The 16,278-nt window shown below is 41.5% G+C and overlaps 1 protein-coding gene across 1 annotated transcript in view; it reads left to right on the forward strand.

Annotated features, from left to right (window-relative positions):
* GNA12 (G protein subunit alpha 12) overlaps positions 1-16,278 on the forward strand; it is a 40,516-nt gene that overhangs the window by 16,187 nt on the left and 8,051 nt on the right. The window contains exon 3 of the mRNA XM_030957947.1: positions 16,158-16,208. Within this exon, the coding sequence (XP_030813807.1) occupies positions 16,158-16,208 (51 nt within the window). The remainder of the gene's footprint in view (positions 1-16,157; positions 16,209-16,278) is intronic.

The raw sequence follows: 16,278 nt of genomic DNA on the forward strand, positions 1-16,278 counted from the left end.
AATACTTCAAATACTGAGAGCCTCTGAAGCCTTGGTTGTGGGAAGACTCTGGAAAATATTTTAAAGACCCTTTCTTTTATATTCATTCACCATTCTCTGGATGAGAGTGAGGGGGAATTGGGGGATATTTGCAATAGCACATGGGTCACCCCTCTGAGGAATAACTATGGGGTTTGCTCTTTTTCTTTCAAGCAGCCCCTGGAATTGGTTAAATTCTGCCTGTGAGGACAGGCAGTGAGCTGGAGCACTGCAGAGGGAGCAGCCTGCTCCTTGGGGTAGGAGAGCTTTGCTGCTGCCTTCTCCCCATGCAAGGAGCTGATGGCTTCAGAGCCTCACAGGCAGTCAGCTGTGTGCTCCTGCCAGTGTGCAGGGGAGGCACCAGTCATTCACACTAATTCTCAGTTCAGGGTAGACAAACTGTAGCTTCAGTGTCTTTATTTTTGTACAGAAGTGCTCAGTGCAGCAGTGATGTAATCAGGAGTTGGGCTGTACATCGGCCCCTGAGGCACTGGGAGATTCTGTGGCAGCATTTGGCTGAAGCCAAGTGAATTGAGAGATGGGGCAGCAGAAAATTGACTTAATGTGAGAAGTAGGTGACTTCTGAAGTGACACATTCAATGAAATTTACAGCAATGTGCTGTATTTTGTCAGAATTCTTCAGTGCACTTTAACAGAGATGTCCTGAATCCTGAAGCGCAAAGTTTCCGACTGATGATTTCTCTTGAACATGCAATGGCAGAGTAGAGGCAGCCCCAGAAGCATGTTTCTAGGCAATTTGCTCTCTCAGCACATATGGCAGAGCCCTGAAATGCAGGGGTACTTGTTCCTGGCATTGCTGTAAATCACTTTGCACTTGAGGAAATACCGAGTGTCAAATCAAGCCCAGCTTATACAATTGGCTGTAACACAAAAATGAGCTCTTCTCTTTGCAAACTACTGTTTGAATATGAACTAACACAAGAGACTCTGAATGTTGCCTATTCTGCAAGGATGATTTTTTTTCCCAGAGCTGTGAAATTCTCATATTTCATCAGTGAAATCCATTGAGGCTTGACCAATGCTGGTGAGATGTACAAAGGCAATAACCACACTGTTCAAAGTGCCAGCCTGGGAAATCTTGTTGCAATTTAATGCATGTAATTGGGACTAGGCAGCAACTCTGCCAAATTATTTTTGAGCTCTGCGTGGGTATTTCCTAGCTTGCTGAACTCCTGTGAAACTAAATTATTTCTGGGAAGTTACATGGTTTTTTTGTTTTCTTTTCTAGGTCTGGATGGGACATACCACTCTAACCCACAAATTTTTTTACGAAACAAGGGATTGGCAGTAAAGCTGCAGAGCAGAAACTTATGTTTGCTGTTGCTGAGCCTTAATTTTTTGTATTTGCACACTATTAGTGCTGAAAGTCAAGTGCATCTGTATCTAACAATATTATATTCTTTCTTTCTTTTTGAAGCTTATTGTGAGGCTGTGCATGGTAAATTGGCTTGGATCATAGCTAGTACATGTAAGGAATGATAATGCTGTATTTTATGTATAAAACACAATGGTAGTAAATGATAATCTAGTTTTGTTATGTTAGAATTCTGAAAGAGTGGCCTTGTCTGAATCAAGATGTCATATTAACCCAAAAGATCACTGACTTGCTCTGGACTCGTATGGAAGGGAGAGTTATGAAGATGCTTCTTAGTTAAATATCTGAGCAAGGTTTTGAGCCAGTGTCACAGCAATTAAGTGCCAGAGATCCAGATTTAAGTTCTAGTTCTGTTTCAAATCCCAAGACCTCCAAAGTTTATGGTCAGGTTCTGGAGTCTGACTCATCTTTGTACAGCAGCGGAAGTTAATTGCTTGTTTAAGTGGAATACTGCAAAGCCTGGTGGCTGCTCTGCAGCAGGAAGGATTAGCAGCTGGAGTCCCTGGCTTCCAATCCTGTCTCTGTGACCAAATAGGAAAATTGTTTTCAGAGCAAGGTCTCAAGTAAGAATCCTCCAACAGAAGTGGTATTTTGTTAAAGGAGGTGAAAGTTAACAAGCTATAGCTTAGGTTTTATTAAAAATTGAGAGATAGCAAAGCACAGTGCAGCTGAAAACCTTCATGCAAAATGCTGTGAGTACTGGCTAAGGCTGTAGAGTTTGCTAATTTGCATCTGCAGAAGTTCAATCCTCAGTCTTAAATTTGCAATATTCTAAAAATGAATGTTTAAATGAGATATGTTAATGGGCCTGCTGCCAGCAGAGAGCTCCCGCAGCAGTGCAGGGCTTGGCTGTGCCAGTTTGTCTTGACAGGCAGGGAGGGGTTCAGCCTGAGCAGGAGGCAGAGTTGGAGATGTTGGCTGTCACCCACAGCAAGGAATGCTGCACTTGGTGCTCTCAGCTTTGCTTTAAGTGCCATTGAACAAGAGGTGAGAAGATCTTGCATTTCAAGTAGGCTGGATTCACAACCATTTGGGGAATCACTGCAAATCATTTTGAATTCTTGAAAATCTGCTCTTGCAAAGTCTTTTCCCCGTGGCAAGTGCTGTTCTCTGAGGCAAAAACAACCTAAGAAAGCTGTGATGGGTAAAACAGTTATTAGCCATTCTTAAATACTTTGTGATATTGGAGAGAAATAAGAAGAACTAGAAAGGTCATGAATTATGACTTTTTCAAAACAGTGCAAGTGGAGAACAGCAGTTTGTGACTGTACCTACCTGAAACCTCAACCAAGCATTGAGTGCTAAATGCTGTGTGGGAAAATAGAAGGATTCTTGCCATGAATTTCTCCTGACCTTAGGTTATGACAAAGTGCAACAGCTGGATGAAGTGTGGCCTGCATGGAATTGGGAGGATAAGTTGGAAAGTAATGAGCAGATCATACATAATAAATAAGTGGATAACAAGAAATTGATATGCCTGCCATATGGGAGCTGAGATGGATCTGAATAAAAAGAGCTGTGCTACTGGCTGTCCTGCTCTTCTGTGTAGTGAATTCCCAGCACTCAACATTTTTTTAATTTTTACATTATTTAAAGATCAAAAACTTTGGGCAAAATCACCTCCAAAGTCTGTAAGATGTGCAGTTAATGCACTTCATTAATGCTCTGCTCTCTGTGGGTACCAAAAGGCTGAAATTCAGACTTAGTGTGGACCTACCTTTAATTTACAGATTCTTGAAGGCAGATTAAAAAGTCTGGTACTATGTAAGGCTTCCTGTAGGAGCTTTTTGCTGCTGGCCCTTGGAAGCCAATACATACTGACTGTGTTTTTGGTGTGGTTAAGATAAATAAGAGAAACAACTTCATATTTACAGCTGCTGTGGTGAAAATTCATTGCAAGCATTTGCCTTTTGCCTAATGATTGCCATTTTCCTGGTTGAAAGATTTCTTTTTCCTTATGGGTATTTTACTAAGTACAGACTTTTTTTGTCTATCCCTCTTAGTAATTGAGCCCCTTAGAGAACTGTCTGGGTGTCCCAAAAGGTTTTTTACTCATCCTTGCCTTTCTGTGTGCATATGGAAGTGGTTATTGTTTGCTGTCTCACCTTCAACAACAGCACTGAAACACTAAATCTAATGTTCTTAGGCTGGTAAAGTCCTTTTGGCTCCCAGCTCTTGAGAAGAAATGCCACCTTGGTTCTGGAAAGAAGCTTTAATTTTATTATGCATAAAATAATTAGAAAAAATACTCTGTATGTTTGTCTTTGCAGAATTGTTGTTCTAAGCCCTAATTAGTGCTACTCTAAATCTTGCAGGACTGTATTGAATATGAGGATTTGTTCAGAGCAAGTACAGCTGTAATTAATCTTTGCATTCCCATCAAGAAATGCTGGCACATGCTGTGAGAAACAAGGAAGGAAACTTTCAGTTCAGGCTGTCTGAGCCAGTACCCAACTGCAGCTACAAACCACTGGAGTAATCTCTTTATCCCTTTCTAGTGTGCAGGAAAGGTCTGGGCAGAAACAAATCCAGCCCAGTGAGCAGCCTTTAGCTTTGATTATGCTGTTTAATTTCATACTCAGAAAGTTGTTAAAGGACCTCAGTCATTGAGGAGACTTTAAAATTGGCAACTATTATCAGCTTAGAGATTCCCAGTGATGGAAATGTATTCCTGAAATCTGAGAAGTTAGGCATATTTAAAGGTGCACCCTTTGAATGACAGAGGGAGTCTAATGATGAGTTCCTTCTGAAATTTGATGGAAGCAGGAGAGAACTCACATATTCAGTAATGAGCATCTGCATAGGTAAAAGTCATGGTAGCACAAGGAAAACTCTTATTTGAGTTGCTACAAAAATGCTTCATTATGCAGAGACATATATGTTAATGTTTATGTGCCTAAAAACAAAGAATCCTGTTTCTAGTGGAAGGGCTCCACTTGTCAGACTGGTTTTGTCCATTCAGTCTCAAAGATACAACTGAAAATGAGACATTTATATTTTTGTTCCCATGATAAGTAAGTTCAAAGTTCTTGGTGTATGAAAGCTACATGCACTACTTGAAGATCAGCAAGGACTGGCTTAGCTGTGTGAAGGAAAAGAGAGAGCTCCTGCTACTTTGTGTGCTGCATTAGCAGTTTTCTGACCCTGTGGTTGGTTTCAGGAAATGGGGGGGAAAACAGGCACTGCCCAAGAAGAGGTGACTGGTTTTGTTAAGCCTGTCTCCCTGACATGGCTCTCTCTGCTCAGAGCAGCAGTGCTGACAGTGCACTTCAGAAAGTTCCAGTTTTACAAGTCAGCCTTTTGTACCTCATTTATATGTTCTTTGTAGTGATTCAGCTTGCTTTTGGTACCCATTCAGCTTTTTATTGGTACCAAACCTTGCACTTTTCACCTAGAACTGGGACAGTGAGCAAGGGTGTTTTCAGTGCCTTTAAAAATGTTCTAAAAGGTTCCCTTGAGAAAAAACAGTAAAGAGGTTAAGGCTTGGATTTTTCAAAGGGGCCACTGAATTTAATAGGATAATGGGTAATGAATGCTTTCAGGCTTTCCTGAATATCCTAGTTTATTGTAAGCTATGTAGGATCAAGAACAAGTAACATGAACAGATGAACAAATGAGCAAATCATTAAAAACTAGGTCTGTTTTTATGAGAGAGTCTTACTGGCATATCTTCTGTATTTTTATACTTAGCAGGTATTTGAATTTGTTCTTTACTTATCACAATGACAGTGAATTATAGTTGATGAGCCCATGTTCTTGAAAAGATGGGACCTGACAGAAAGCTGAGGAGGAAAATGCAGGTAGGATGGTGAGGCAGCAGTGACCTGCTCAGGTGGTGATGTTGTACCCTTGCCCCCTATCCAAACCCTGACCTTTTTGCAATGACTTCTCAAAAAGATTGTAAGGTCTCTAACCTACTTTTCTTCTGTTTTTCCCCCTGCTCCTGCTGTCTCCCAGACAAGCCTGGTTTGCCTTAAAACATGGAGAGTTCCACTGAATGCAAACCACTCTTGGCTCCAGCTTAGCTTGGGCTGTAGCTCTGGGCAGTGATGCCACTGAGCGATAGGAAATGGTGATTTGGGGAGTTCTGCTTTGCACTGAGCTCTTGGTTATGCTCGGTGGGTTTTTTGGAAGCTGCTCTTGGAGAAGGGGCAGATGCAGCCTGGGGGTGACTGAGCACAGCTGGGGGGGTGACACAGTGGGGAAGGAACAAGCCATGAGCATCACAGGTGGGCACAAATTGCCTTGACCTGGTGTTTGCCAAGGTGTGATGACAGAATCTTTATCTCACTGATCCTTCTCCCAAGCAATGGTTCCTTTCCTGAGGCCAAACTAAGATGCCTGTACTTCAAAGAGTTATTTTTTCAGTTGTTTTTTCTGAGTTACTGGAGTATCTGAAGTGGTCACACTGTTCAAATCCAGGCTCTGTTTCACAGGTATTTAATGCGGAAGAAGAAAAGGAGGTGAGCAGAGGAAGGAAAGAAACAGAGTTTAACTCTTGACTTCTGGGTTTATGTGCAGTGGTAGCTGTGCAACAGGGGAGAGTTTCATAGATAGATGACTTAAGATGCATCTGAATGTGATGCTGTTCCAGGAAATATCTCAGTGCTCCAAAGTGCTACAAACCAAGCAGCTGATAAGCAAATACTAGTGGAGGGAGCAGAGCTGTTGAGTGCCCTTCCCAAAGGAGAAGGGTGAGGTTAGCTCGGTGTTTCACTTCTCCTTTCTCAGCTGCACTGCAGGAAAAGTTTCTGTCACAAAGGCAGAAGGCAGCGTGGTCCCCACCTTCCCTAGTTTGCAGCTACACCTAAAGCAGCTCTGAGGAGTAAACCTGTTTCTCTCCATTATTGACTCAGGATTTGGGGGAGGGCAGGAAAACTTCTTGGAAACATCATGCAAGATTTTCTGTTTGAGAAAGTGGAAAACATGTTGCTCTGAGAAGTAATTTATTGACACCTTTCAAATGTCTCCTCTGTATACAACACAGATTCCTGCAGTCAGACTGAGGCAGACTTGTGCTTCACTTGGCTTTGCTCCTGAACAAACTGTTGCTGTTTGTCCTTAGAAGGTCTGCTCTCCACCCCACCCCCAAAGCTCTTAATTTGACTTGCTTTCCTTGATACTCCCTTAATTCTACTTTGGAAAACTCAGTAGAATCTCAAATTGAAAAAGCACTGGTTTATTGATGGAATTCTTTCCCATTTAATTCCACCTCTGGATTCAAGGCTTTGATCCATGTGGTTTCAGTCTGGTCAGAGTACAGTAGTGAATCAGTCATGGTGTTGGATGTGGGCAGGAGACAAAGGAATACCTACTGTATTCTCCTTTTCTGTCCTTTCTTCCAGCCCAGCACATGCATTCCTGGTTGCAGGGAGTTCAGCTGGCCATCCACGTGGCTGGACTGCTGCCCTCTCTGCAGTTCAGTAGGATGTGACCGAGGCTTTAATTAGGATTTTTTTAATAGGCTAGTCTGCTCAACAGCTTGGAAAAGTTTGTTAAACTCACTTCACTTTCCACTGCGGCTTGATTAATTTCTATGTGTAGCTGAGGCCTTAAGGATAGAAGCTGTCACCTATTTCTAATCACAGATTTCATCTTTAGATTTGTTTTCAAACCTGAAAGAGAACAAATTCTGAAGTTATGTTGAAAGTAGTCCAGGTTGCATGAAATCTTCATAGTGAAGTATCAATAGGGTGAAGGTTTAAGTGTAGATTTGAAGAATTCCTCCTCCTCATGCCAAAACAGATGTCACAAAGGGAGAGAATATTTAGAATAGCTGATATGTTTTGATGTGAATAGATAAAAAACCTTGCAAGATAATGCAGGATGAGAATTCCCATTGATTGGAAAGGCACTGGGGAGGCAGACAGGGTAACAGCAGGCAGAAACTGCACCTCAGGGCTGGTCAGTTCTAAGTCTCTTAGAATTCACAAATACCAAACTTTTATTGCAAAAGGAGGTTTTTGTTTCTGGGGCAAATCATTTTTGAGAATCAGCTGTGAAGCTGCCTTGAGGAGTCCCTCAGACCTGCAAGCCTTGTGCTGTCTGTGGTTGAGCCTGCCAAGCACTGAGGTAATGGGCATGGGGCACAACTTCAGAGTAATGTAAGCAAGGTGGAATTTAATTGCTTTCTGCACTCTATTCTCTACACACTTGATCTTATAGGAATCAAGCTGTTCAATAGCACACCTGAGTGCAGCTAAGACTTAGGTTGCATTTTAGCTGAGTTTTACCTAAAACCTTACTTTCAGATTCTGAGCAGCTTTCTGAGTTTTGCAAGGCCATCATTTTATTCTGCCCATCTAAAAACATCTCAGTTGTATACATACAGAAAATGAGAATCTTATTTAGAACAAAATTTTAAAGAAATACGAGGGATGAATGACACTTTGCAATCCTTATAGTCACTGTTTAACAACAGACAAATGTCAGTGTGACATGTCTGAGCTGATATTCCCCAGAAAGTGGAGCAGTAGGACACTGCAGCAAATCTTTGGTGTGGAAGTGGAGCAGGAAGCATCGTTCTGCACGATACTCAAGGTTATGCCTCTTGTAAGTGCATCCAAGTTGCTGAGCTTTCCAGCTGGCCACCTGCCATGGAAAAGTCCAAGCTCAACATTCTCTCATGGCTGGTGTTAGCTGCTTTTTCAGCCCACAAGATCTAAGATATTTATTTCCCATCCCTTGATCTGATAAGATTTGAAAGGGAAACTCGCTGGTAAACTTGTGATTTAGTCTTGATCATATAGTCAGTACTGCTGACTAAATTAATTCAGGAGGTACTTTTTTTTTGTCACTGTCTGTTCTAGTTCTGCAGATGTCTCCTGTAAACAAAGCAAATTTCAGGTTTGCATCCTGACCTGCTGGGAGCAAAGCATGGGCCTGAGATCAGGGAATAACAGGATTGTGCATCATTCCAGGGGATGCAGAAGCATCCAGTTGCTTCTAAATTCTGCCATGGTGGTTGAAAATGCCCATTTTTCCGTGGCAGCTGCCCACTGAGAATAAATGGGATAATTTGCTGGTGATGGGCCAGAATCTTGGATCCATCCCTCCTTGTGCAGCTCAGGACTTTGTTCTAGCTGTGCAGGAGTGCTGGCTCAGTTGCTTTTGGGGTGTTGATGTGGCTGTGCCTGGGATGAGGAACTGAGCCTGGCGTGCGCTCGCTCGGTTTCACGAGAACCTCCGGAGTGGAGATGAAAGGGCTCTGGCAGCACTTGCAGACAATGAATTCCCTTGGACAGTTGGCAGGGAAACAGGAAGGAATCCTTCCATGGGATGCTTAGGAGTAGGTCTGGCAGCCACTCGTGCCAGCTCTGAGCAGGGCTCGCTGCTGATGTTGGATGCAGTTGTTGGACTATTTTAGTTGTTTAAACATAGCTGTGATTCTTCCACATCAGTTTGGTCTGTATCCCCTTGCATCCACTCCTCAACTCTTGCTATATGCTGGTTAGTGAAGGGCAGGATATGCTGAATCCCTGATGTGCAGGTCTGTCTGGTTAAGGATTTTTCTAGATTTATTTTTTGAAAAGCTAACATTTAGCGTATTTGTGTTACACTTTGTGTTTTGTTTGTGGCCAGTACTGTTTTCTCTGCTGTTTGCACTTGTTTTTCTTCCAGCCACTGCAAATCTGTGAAGCAGAAACAGCAGTGATTAAGACAGTAAGTATGAGTAAAATCAAAATTACAGGGACTTTTTGTTAATGTTTCTTGAAGCTTTTAGTGTAGGATGGAGCCTGCCTTAGTCTATTAACAGAAAATTCCTTTCTTCCTGGAGGCACTGCTGCTGGTGTGGATATTTGAGACAAATGGACAGAATTGTTAACCTAGTCCAAAAGTAATTTATCTCATCTACATCCTGTTGATGTAGAAATACCTAGAATTTCAGGAAAAAATGTTACTCTAGTTTTCCCTTGCAGCACTTGGGAGAAAGAATTGCTTTATTAGATTTCTGGAAAAAGCTAACACGGGTTAAGAGTTGCCCTTCAGCAAAGAACCCTGCTCCTCTATGAGTGTTTCTTAGCTGCAAGGCTGGAATTTCAGTCATAGGATTCCACAAATCTTAGTACTGGTGTGGAAGCTCTGATTAACCTAAAGTTTTTCTGGAGAATTAAATAAATATTTATCACCTATTATTTTCCATATGCTGCAAAGCACAGTTAGGCCATGTGTCATGGAGGATGAGTTGATATAAACCCACCCTGTCATGTACAAACACATTTTTCCATTGCCTGTTTGGACTGAGCTGACAAATAATGAATTTTTTAAATATTTTCAGACCTTAACATCTGATACCTACAGTGTGTGAGCAGGCAGGAGAAAGGAGAGGTAATTTTTAGAAGTTTGGAACCATATGGTACTTTTTTTGTAGTTAGCGTGTTTGTAGGGTCCAGATAGCAGCAACTTGGATAAGCACTGGAGTTGCTGGATGGGAGCCAGCAGCTCAGTCTGTTGTTAAGGAGGAAGTTAAATAACACTGGAGAGATTTGATAGCTGGAATTCTGTACAGCTTAAATAAGAAGTGGTTGGTCTCTGCACTGGAGCTGGTGATTGAATGAAAAAGTAATGTTTGTCTTGTGTCAATAAATTTCGATGCCCAGACAGGATGTAGAATATCTGTAGAACAGAATTGCAGTGTCCAATGGGCATCAGCATTTCAGGGCAATTTAGGTTACTTCAGCATCCTCTGGGGGAATTCTTAACAAGCACAGACTTGCTCACCTCCTTGGAAAATAATACTGAATTCATCAGCTGTGAGAGAGGAGAGAACACATTTCTGGCTGCAGCAAATCCATGCCCTGTTAGCAGTGAGGCTGAATAGAAGTGCAGATTTAGCAGTAATCTCTTGAATGAGCCTGCAGCCTTGGGCAGGGGGAGTTGTTTGTTTGTAGTTGTCCCTCAGGAGGGTTTAAGCCTTGGGCAGAAGCAGGGTGCAGAGCCTGAGCCCCTTCACTTCCCCAGGATTTGTGTGTTGTGGTGGCAGGGTGTCATCCTGCTGCTTGTGTCCAGTACCTCTCACTGAGGAAAGCATTTTCTGTATCACTTTTGGATGGTGAGGTTTTGGTTCTAATTTCAGTACCCAAAAACTTGGCTGATCTAACTCCTGAACATTTTAAAGTACCGGGCTCCTGGTTATTTTGTAACCTGGCTTCTCCCTTGGGCCTCTTGCTTTTCTTAAACATCTGAAGTGGTGACATTCAGACCCCTTACAGTCAAGAGGCGATTGACATCCCAGGAAACCTGGAAAAGGGGAGATCTCAGTGTTTGCAAACAAAGATTCTGCTTGCAAGTTTGCTTTTTGTCTCTGTGTGTCTCAAGCAGCCCTCATGGAATAATTCCTTAAATAAAGGCCAGCTTTGGATGAAATTGTGTCAATTCTTTCAGTCCATCCCATTTATGTATCCAAGATCTCAGAGCTGGGAGATTCCCAAACATCTTCCTAGGGTCTCCTGGATTCCCTCTGTGTTTCTCAGGGTGGGTGCCCAACACTGGTCTTTTGTCTGGATCAGTGTTTTATCCGGATATTTTATCTGGATGAGTGTTCTCTCACCTTGCAGACTCTGCTGCAGTTTGTGGCTGTTATTTGCAGTATCTGTTTATAGTGTGGGAATTCTGTTAGATCTGTAGTTTGTGTTTCTGTTTGATCTGTGTTAGATGCTTCCTTGAAGTACAACATTTCCTTCCTCTGTGGTTTAATCCATCATTTGAAACAAGGTAAGACTGACAGGTCTACCTTAAGCTGTGCACTCTAAATTTAGCAGCCAGAGACAGAATGATCAGGAAGGGCTAAATTAATATTATGTCAAAAAGGCCTTGGGACAAAGAAAGGAAAAAAGCCAATTTGGAACAGAGGGTCCCCTTTCAAGTCTTCTAGTTCAGAGCAGAATATAGAGGAACTGCTTTTCAGCAGGAAAAGTTTGAAATGAGCCAGTATTTTAGGGAACTGGACAATGGGATGGGTCACTGTCCTTTATGATCTGACCAAGGCTCACTCTGAATAACTGAGGGTTACAGTGGCAGGTTGATAAATTCTGGCCTTCCAGAACATGTCTGCTGAGTTTCTGGGGGTATTTTAAAGATTGCTGTGCATTATTTTCATGCAGTAAATACTGCTTGGGAACTCTGCCCAAAATGAGGCTATCAATGGCAAAGGAAGTGATGCCAGATTAGTTATAATATTTCTGTGGGGAGATTTCCTATGTGCTCTGAACGTAGCCTGAAGGGACAGGGATGTTGAGTTCAATCATTATTTTCATGGTGACTTATTTGGAGCTCATGTTAAGATGGCATTCACATTGCACAAAGTATGTAGATTAAAAATTCTTCTTTTTTGTGGCTTTTGCCCCTTGAGAATGCTGTGGTCAAAATAATCTAGCATATAAAAAGAGTTTTAGAGGACTATTTCAGGAAGCAGGAGTATATGTTTACATTTCAACTTTCCTCCCTTTCTCTTCCACCAGTCACTTTTTAAACAAATTGCACTATTTTCTCTGGCTTCACCCAACTTTATACTGCAGATAGGCCAGTTTAAAAGAATAACAATTTTTTTTCTTAAATAATCCAATAGCAATACTGCACTGTGGGCTCATTTGAGGCCTTGTGTTTGTGTTTCTTGATTCCCCCAGTTCCCAGATGTGCAGTGACTCATCCTCCTGAACAATGGGAACAGCATCTCCAACTCCTTCTCTTGGTCCCAGTGGCAGAACTGTTACTCAGAGGGTCTGGACTGCAGAGGGAGGGGAGCTCAGAGTGACAGAATGAGTCAGCCCAGCTTTGTGGTCACTCTTGTGTGGGGAGCAAGGAGTGGAGCACCAATGGTCACTGCTGTACTCTGGGGCACTAAAAAAGGATCATCTGACCTACATAAAATTCATAACTCAGAGGTCAGTGCTCCCTCCCCCACCGCTGTCCCGTAAAACACGGGGTGTGGGTGCAGGAGACGCCACTGAAACATCTTGATTTATTATCAGGGAAGATGAAAATCCATAAAAATAGCCAACTAGCTTGTAACTTTCCAATGTGAAATGTACTAATCGAGGACTAGTTAAAAATAAAATAAAATAAATAAGAAATGTCAGTGCGTAAATGCTTCACTGACACACTCTGCTGGGACTGTGACACAACAGGGCTCCTATCTCAGTATTGTGCTGGTTGAAATTAAATAGTCTTTCATATTTTAAAAGCATTATTTATGAATAATGTTAGAATATTTTTAAAGGAAATAGTGTCCTATTAGGACAATGCAAGACAGCGTTTTTAAATCTGAAAGGCAGAAGCTCAACAATTTTCTATGAGCACCACTGATCTGAGGAAGTTTCTGGAGCTGCCACAGTTTTTCTTGCAACATCAGCTTGTAAAAGATCTGATCTGGATCTTTTTTGTTTGTTTTCTAAGTGAACACACCATGATGTGATTATATTTATGTAGTTACACTTTGTATAAATATACATATATTATAAATAACTTCAGCTTTCATTTCTACTTTGCAAGCATGGCTTGAAATAGATTGTGATGTTAAAATAAGCTTTTTTTCCCCAACAGAACCATTAAAATACTGAAATTGAAGTCATCAATCTGCATAAAGTTATTTTTAGTATCTGATGAATCAATTGCAAATATTTGCTGACACTTTTATAGGAAGTCATGGTCATGGACCTGAAATAACTGGCTGGGATCTGGAGGAGGAGAGCACTTGAACTGCTAATCCAGCTTTGAATGGAGCTGAATGGCTGGATGGATATTGGGGAAACACTAAATATTTGCAATGAAAAAGCCAAACCAGCTTCTTTATGGCCAGTGTCACAAAGGGAAAAAATAGCTCAACATAAAAGAGACAGCTGATATTTATTTTGATAATTACTTGCTTTGAATGGAAAATCTAGTTTGATTTAGGAACTGTGTGTGTCTATTTATATACATATGTTTATATACATAAGCATTTGTTTTTATGTGTATGTAATACCCAAAGCATGAGACAGCTTTGCATAAATAATAATTTATTAGTGAATTCAAAAATCCATTGAAGTGCAGCTTGATATAGAATTCAGTGAATTTGACTTCTAGATGTAATTAATATTGCTGTCTGAATGACTAGGAAAAATGAATACAGAAAGGAATGTTCAGTTAGCATAATTGTTCTAATTAGAAACACTAATAGCAAACAGTTGTGAAACGTGGAGTTTCCATCTTTTCCTCATTTAATACATTACATGTTACTCATCACATCAGTTAATGCCCAGTGCCTGTGAGTGCTGCTGCCTGGAGGAGCTGAATGTGCTTCCCAGAACATCCCAGTTTGCTGTAAATCTGACTAAGATGTAGGACGAGGTTATTCCAGAAGCCCTTGGAGCAGGAACTGAGTTCACACTTCCCTAGGACTTAATAAAGAATCATTAATCAGGGAATCATTAAAGCAGGAGGTTTTGAGTGTGTGCACTGCGTTTGGGCTTATTACTCTGGCACATTTTTGGTGGGTGTTTTTCTTCCCTTCATGTTTGTGTGCTTTAATGTTTTGAGGGTTTTTTAAACTTCAAACCCTCTGGAGCTTGTTGAGGATTTGTTGTTTTGGCTGGAAACAGATATTTTGACTTAAGTCCTGGATGCCTTTGGATTCTGTGCTAGAAGAGAATATTCAGATTCCTTTAGATCTGTCAGACCATGCATATGGTGCTCACACCTGTTCCAGCCACCTGACTTACCCAGCTCTCCCAGTGCTTTGCCAATGCTGATTAAAATTTCCCTGAACAAATTATGTGGCTTAATTGCAACGTTAATAAGAGCTGGGTAAGAATCTAGAGAAGTCTGTTTTCCTTAAATCACTGCAGAAATGAACATGTATTTTTTCCATTAATCAGTTGATTTTCTTAGCTCCCTATCAACGTGCAGAATGTCAGAGTGATGGATGTGTGGGGTGGGAATTAGGGGAGGCAGAAGCTGTAAATCAGGAGATCCTGCCTGTGTGTCCCTGCGTTTCACAGGCACGTGGCTGTTCCTGCTCCAGCCTGGGAGGGGGGACAGACAGGCAGGGACTGACAGACAGGGACTCTTGAAGCAGCTGGGTAGAAAATTGGAAGAATGTCCATGAGAAATGGCCCCTTTGCAGTATTTTTTGCACATCTGAAGGAGCTGTGTGGGATGGAGCACAACAGATAGAGAAGGGGTTTTTTGTAGCTTCAGTGATCTTTTCTTTCTGGGCTCTCCCATCTCCTGAATATGACTAATGCTGTACAGGAAGCCCTTTTCTCTTATTCATGCAGTCTGTGATATCTCTTCTGATCCACAGAGTGCCAAAAAATACAGGAAATTACTTTCACCTTATGAAAATTCATGATTGTAAGGAAGCTCTTAGAGCAATTGTTCTTTGGAAACTTCCCCTCTCCCCCACCCCACCCCCCAAAAAAAGAAGTGGTTTTTTTCTGCCAGCAATCCATTGTAAATCTTTTGTTGATACGTGGTAGTCTTTTGCAAATCCGTGTGTTCTCTCTCCTTTATGAAAAGACACTTCCAGTTTTGAATGTTAAGAAATGAGCTGCAGCTCCTTTTGTGTGTGCCGTATGCTGGGAGTGTGTACTTGTCCAACACTGAATCCTCTGATCTCCAGTCTGATTCCTCACAATGAACTGTTGTGTTCATCTGTTCAGAGTTGTGCTGGGGGCAGTAATTCTGTCCTCTCTCAGGGCTATGGTGTAGAGGAGGATGTGAGGTTTAAGAGTTTCTATTGCAGCTGGAGTACTTGGAGGAAGTTCCATTCTGAATTAGTGACTTGGTGAGGGCACCTACTGTCATTTGGTCATGACTGACAGCCCTGCTCTGCGATAAGGAATGGGTTTTCCTGCCTAAAATCACTAAAAGGCACCAGATTTTCCACTTTTTCATTCTCATGACATGGCTATAACTCCAAGAAACATCCTGAACAATAAAGAAGGCTTACTGAATTACTTCTTCATGAAGGGAAGCATTTGCTGGAGGGTTTCACTCCAGAGTAGTCTGCATCTGTATGGAAACAATATTGTTATTTCTTTAAAAGTCTGTGCAGGGCTTCTTGTCCCCAATTAATGCAAAGGGGCCCTTGGTTTGGGTGGGACACACAGGCAAGCTTGTTTGATAAAACACCAAATCCTCTTACACAAGAGTAAATTTTCACACAAGAATGACTTCTCCCTGTACACATTCCTATCTTCTTCTTGATAAAATTGCTAAAAGACTTTTTACAAGATGAGCAAGTCTATTATTAAAAGTCTTGAGCCCAGAAGAGGAACTGTCTGTATAAGAGTAAGTCCTTGAAAAGGCTCCTTTTTTCCTTTGTTTGTGACAAGCAAGTCTAGCTTAAATTATCATAAATTGTGGGGGACTTAAATCTTCCACTTTTCTAGGATATGCTTTTGTTCACTGTTAGGAATTTTAAACAAACTACACTGGTTTCTTATAAATGTGTTTCATTTTTTACTCCCACTCAGTGTCAGTTAACTGTACTTATCTTACAAGGGGAAAAAAGCCAAATTCTTTAAGTCAAAGAACTGACTTTAATAACACTGCTCTTTTATTGTAGAGATTTACTGGATAGATCTGAGCATTTGTGCAAATCTCTTCTCAACTTAGAGTTGTATCACAGTATATCACCAATATATTTTTCTAACTGGAAAAATCAGTTAGACCTCAGTGCATGTTGGGAAGAAGGCCTTGGTTCTGTTGGATTTGCTGTCCTAGACACAAGCTCAGTTGCCATGTCTTTGCTTTTCCACAGGGTGAATCCGTGAAATACTTCCTGGATAACCTGGATCGGATCGGTCAGCTGGTAAGAAACCTTCTCCTTCTGAAGAGCTCCAAGAGACAAGGAGAGCCTGAGTGTGCTGTGATTAATGGGG

This window comes from Camarhynchus parvulus, chromosome 14, assembly GCF_901933205.1.
Source record: "Camarhynchus parvulus chromosome 14, STF_HiC, whole genome shotgun sequence".
NCBI classification, from domain to species: domain Eukaryota; kingdom Metazoa; phylum Chordata; class Aves; order Passeriformes; family Thraupidae; genus Camarhynchus; species Camarhynchus parvulus.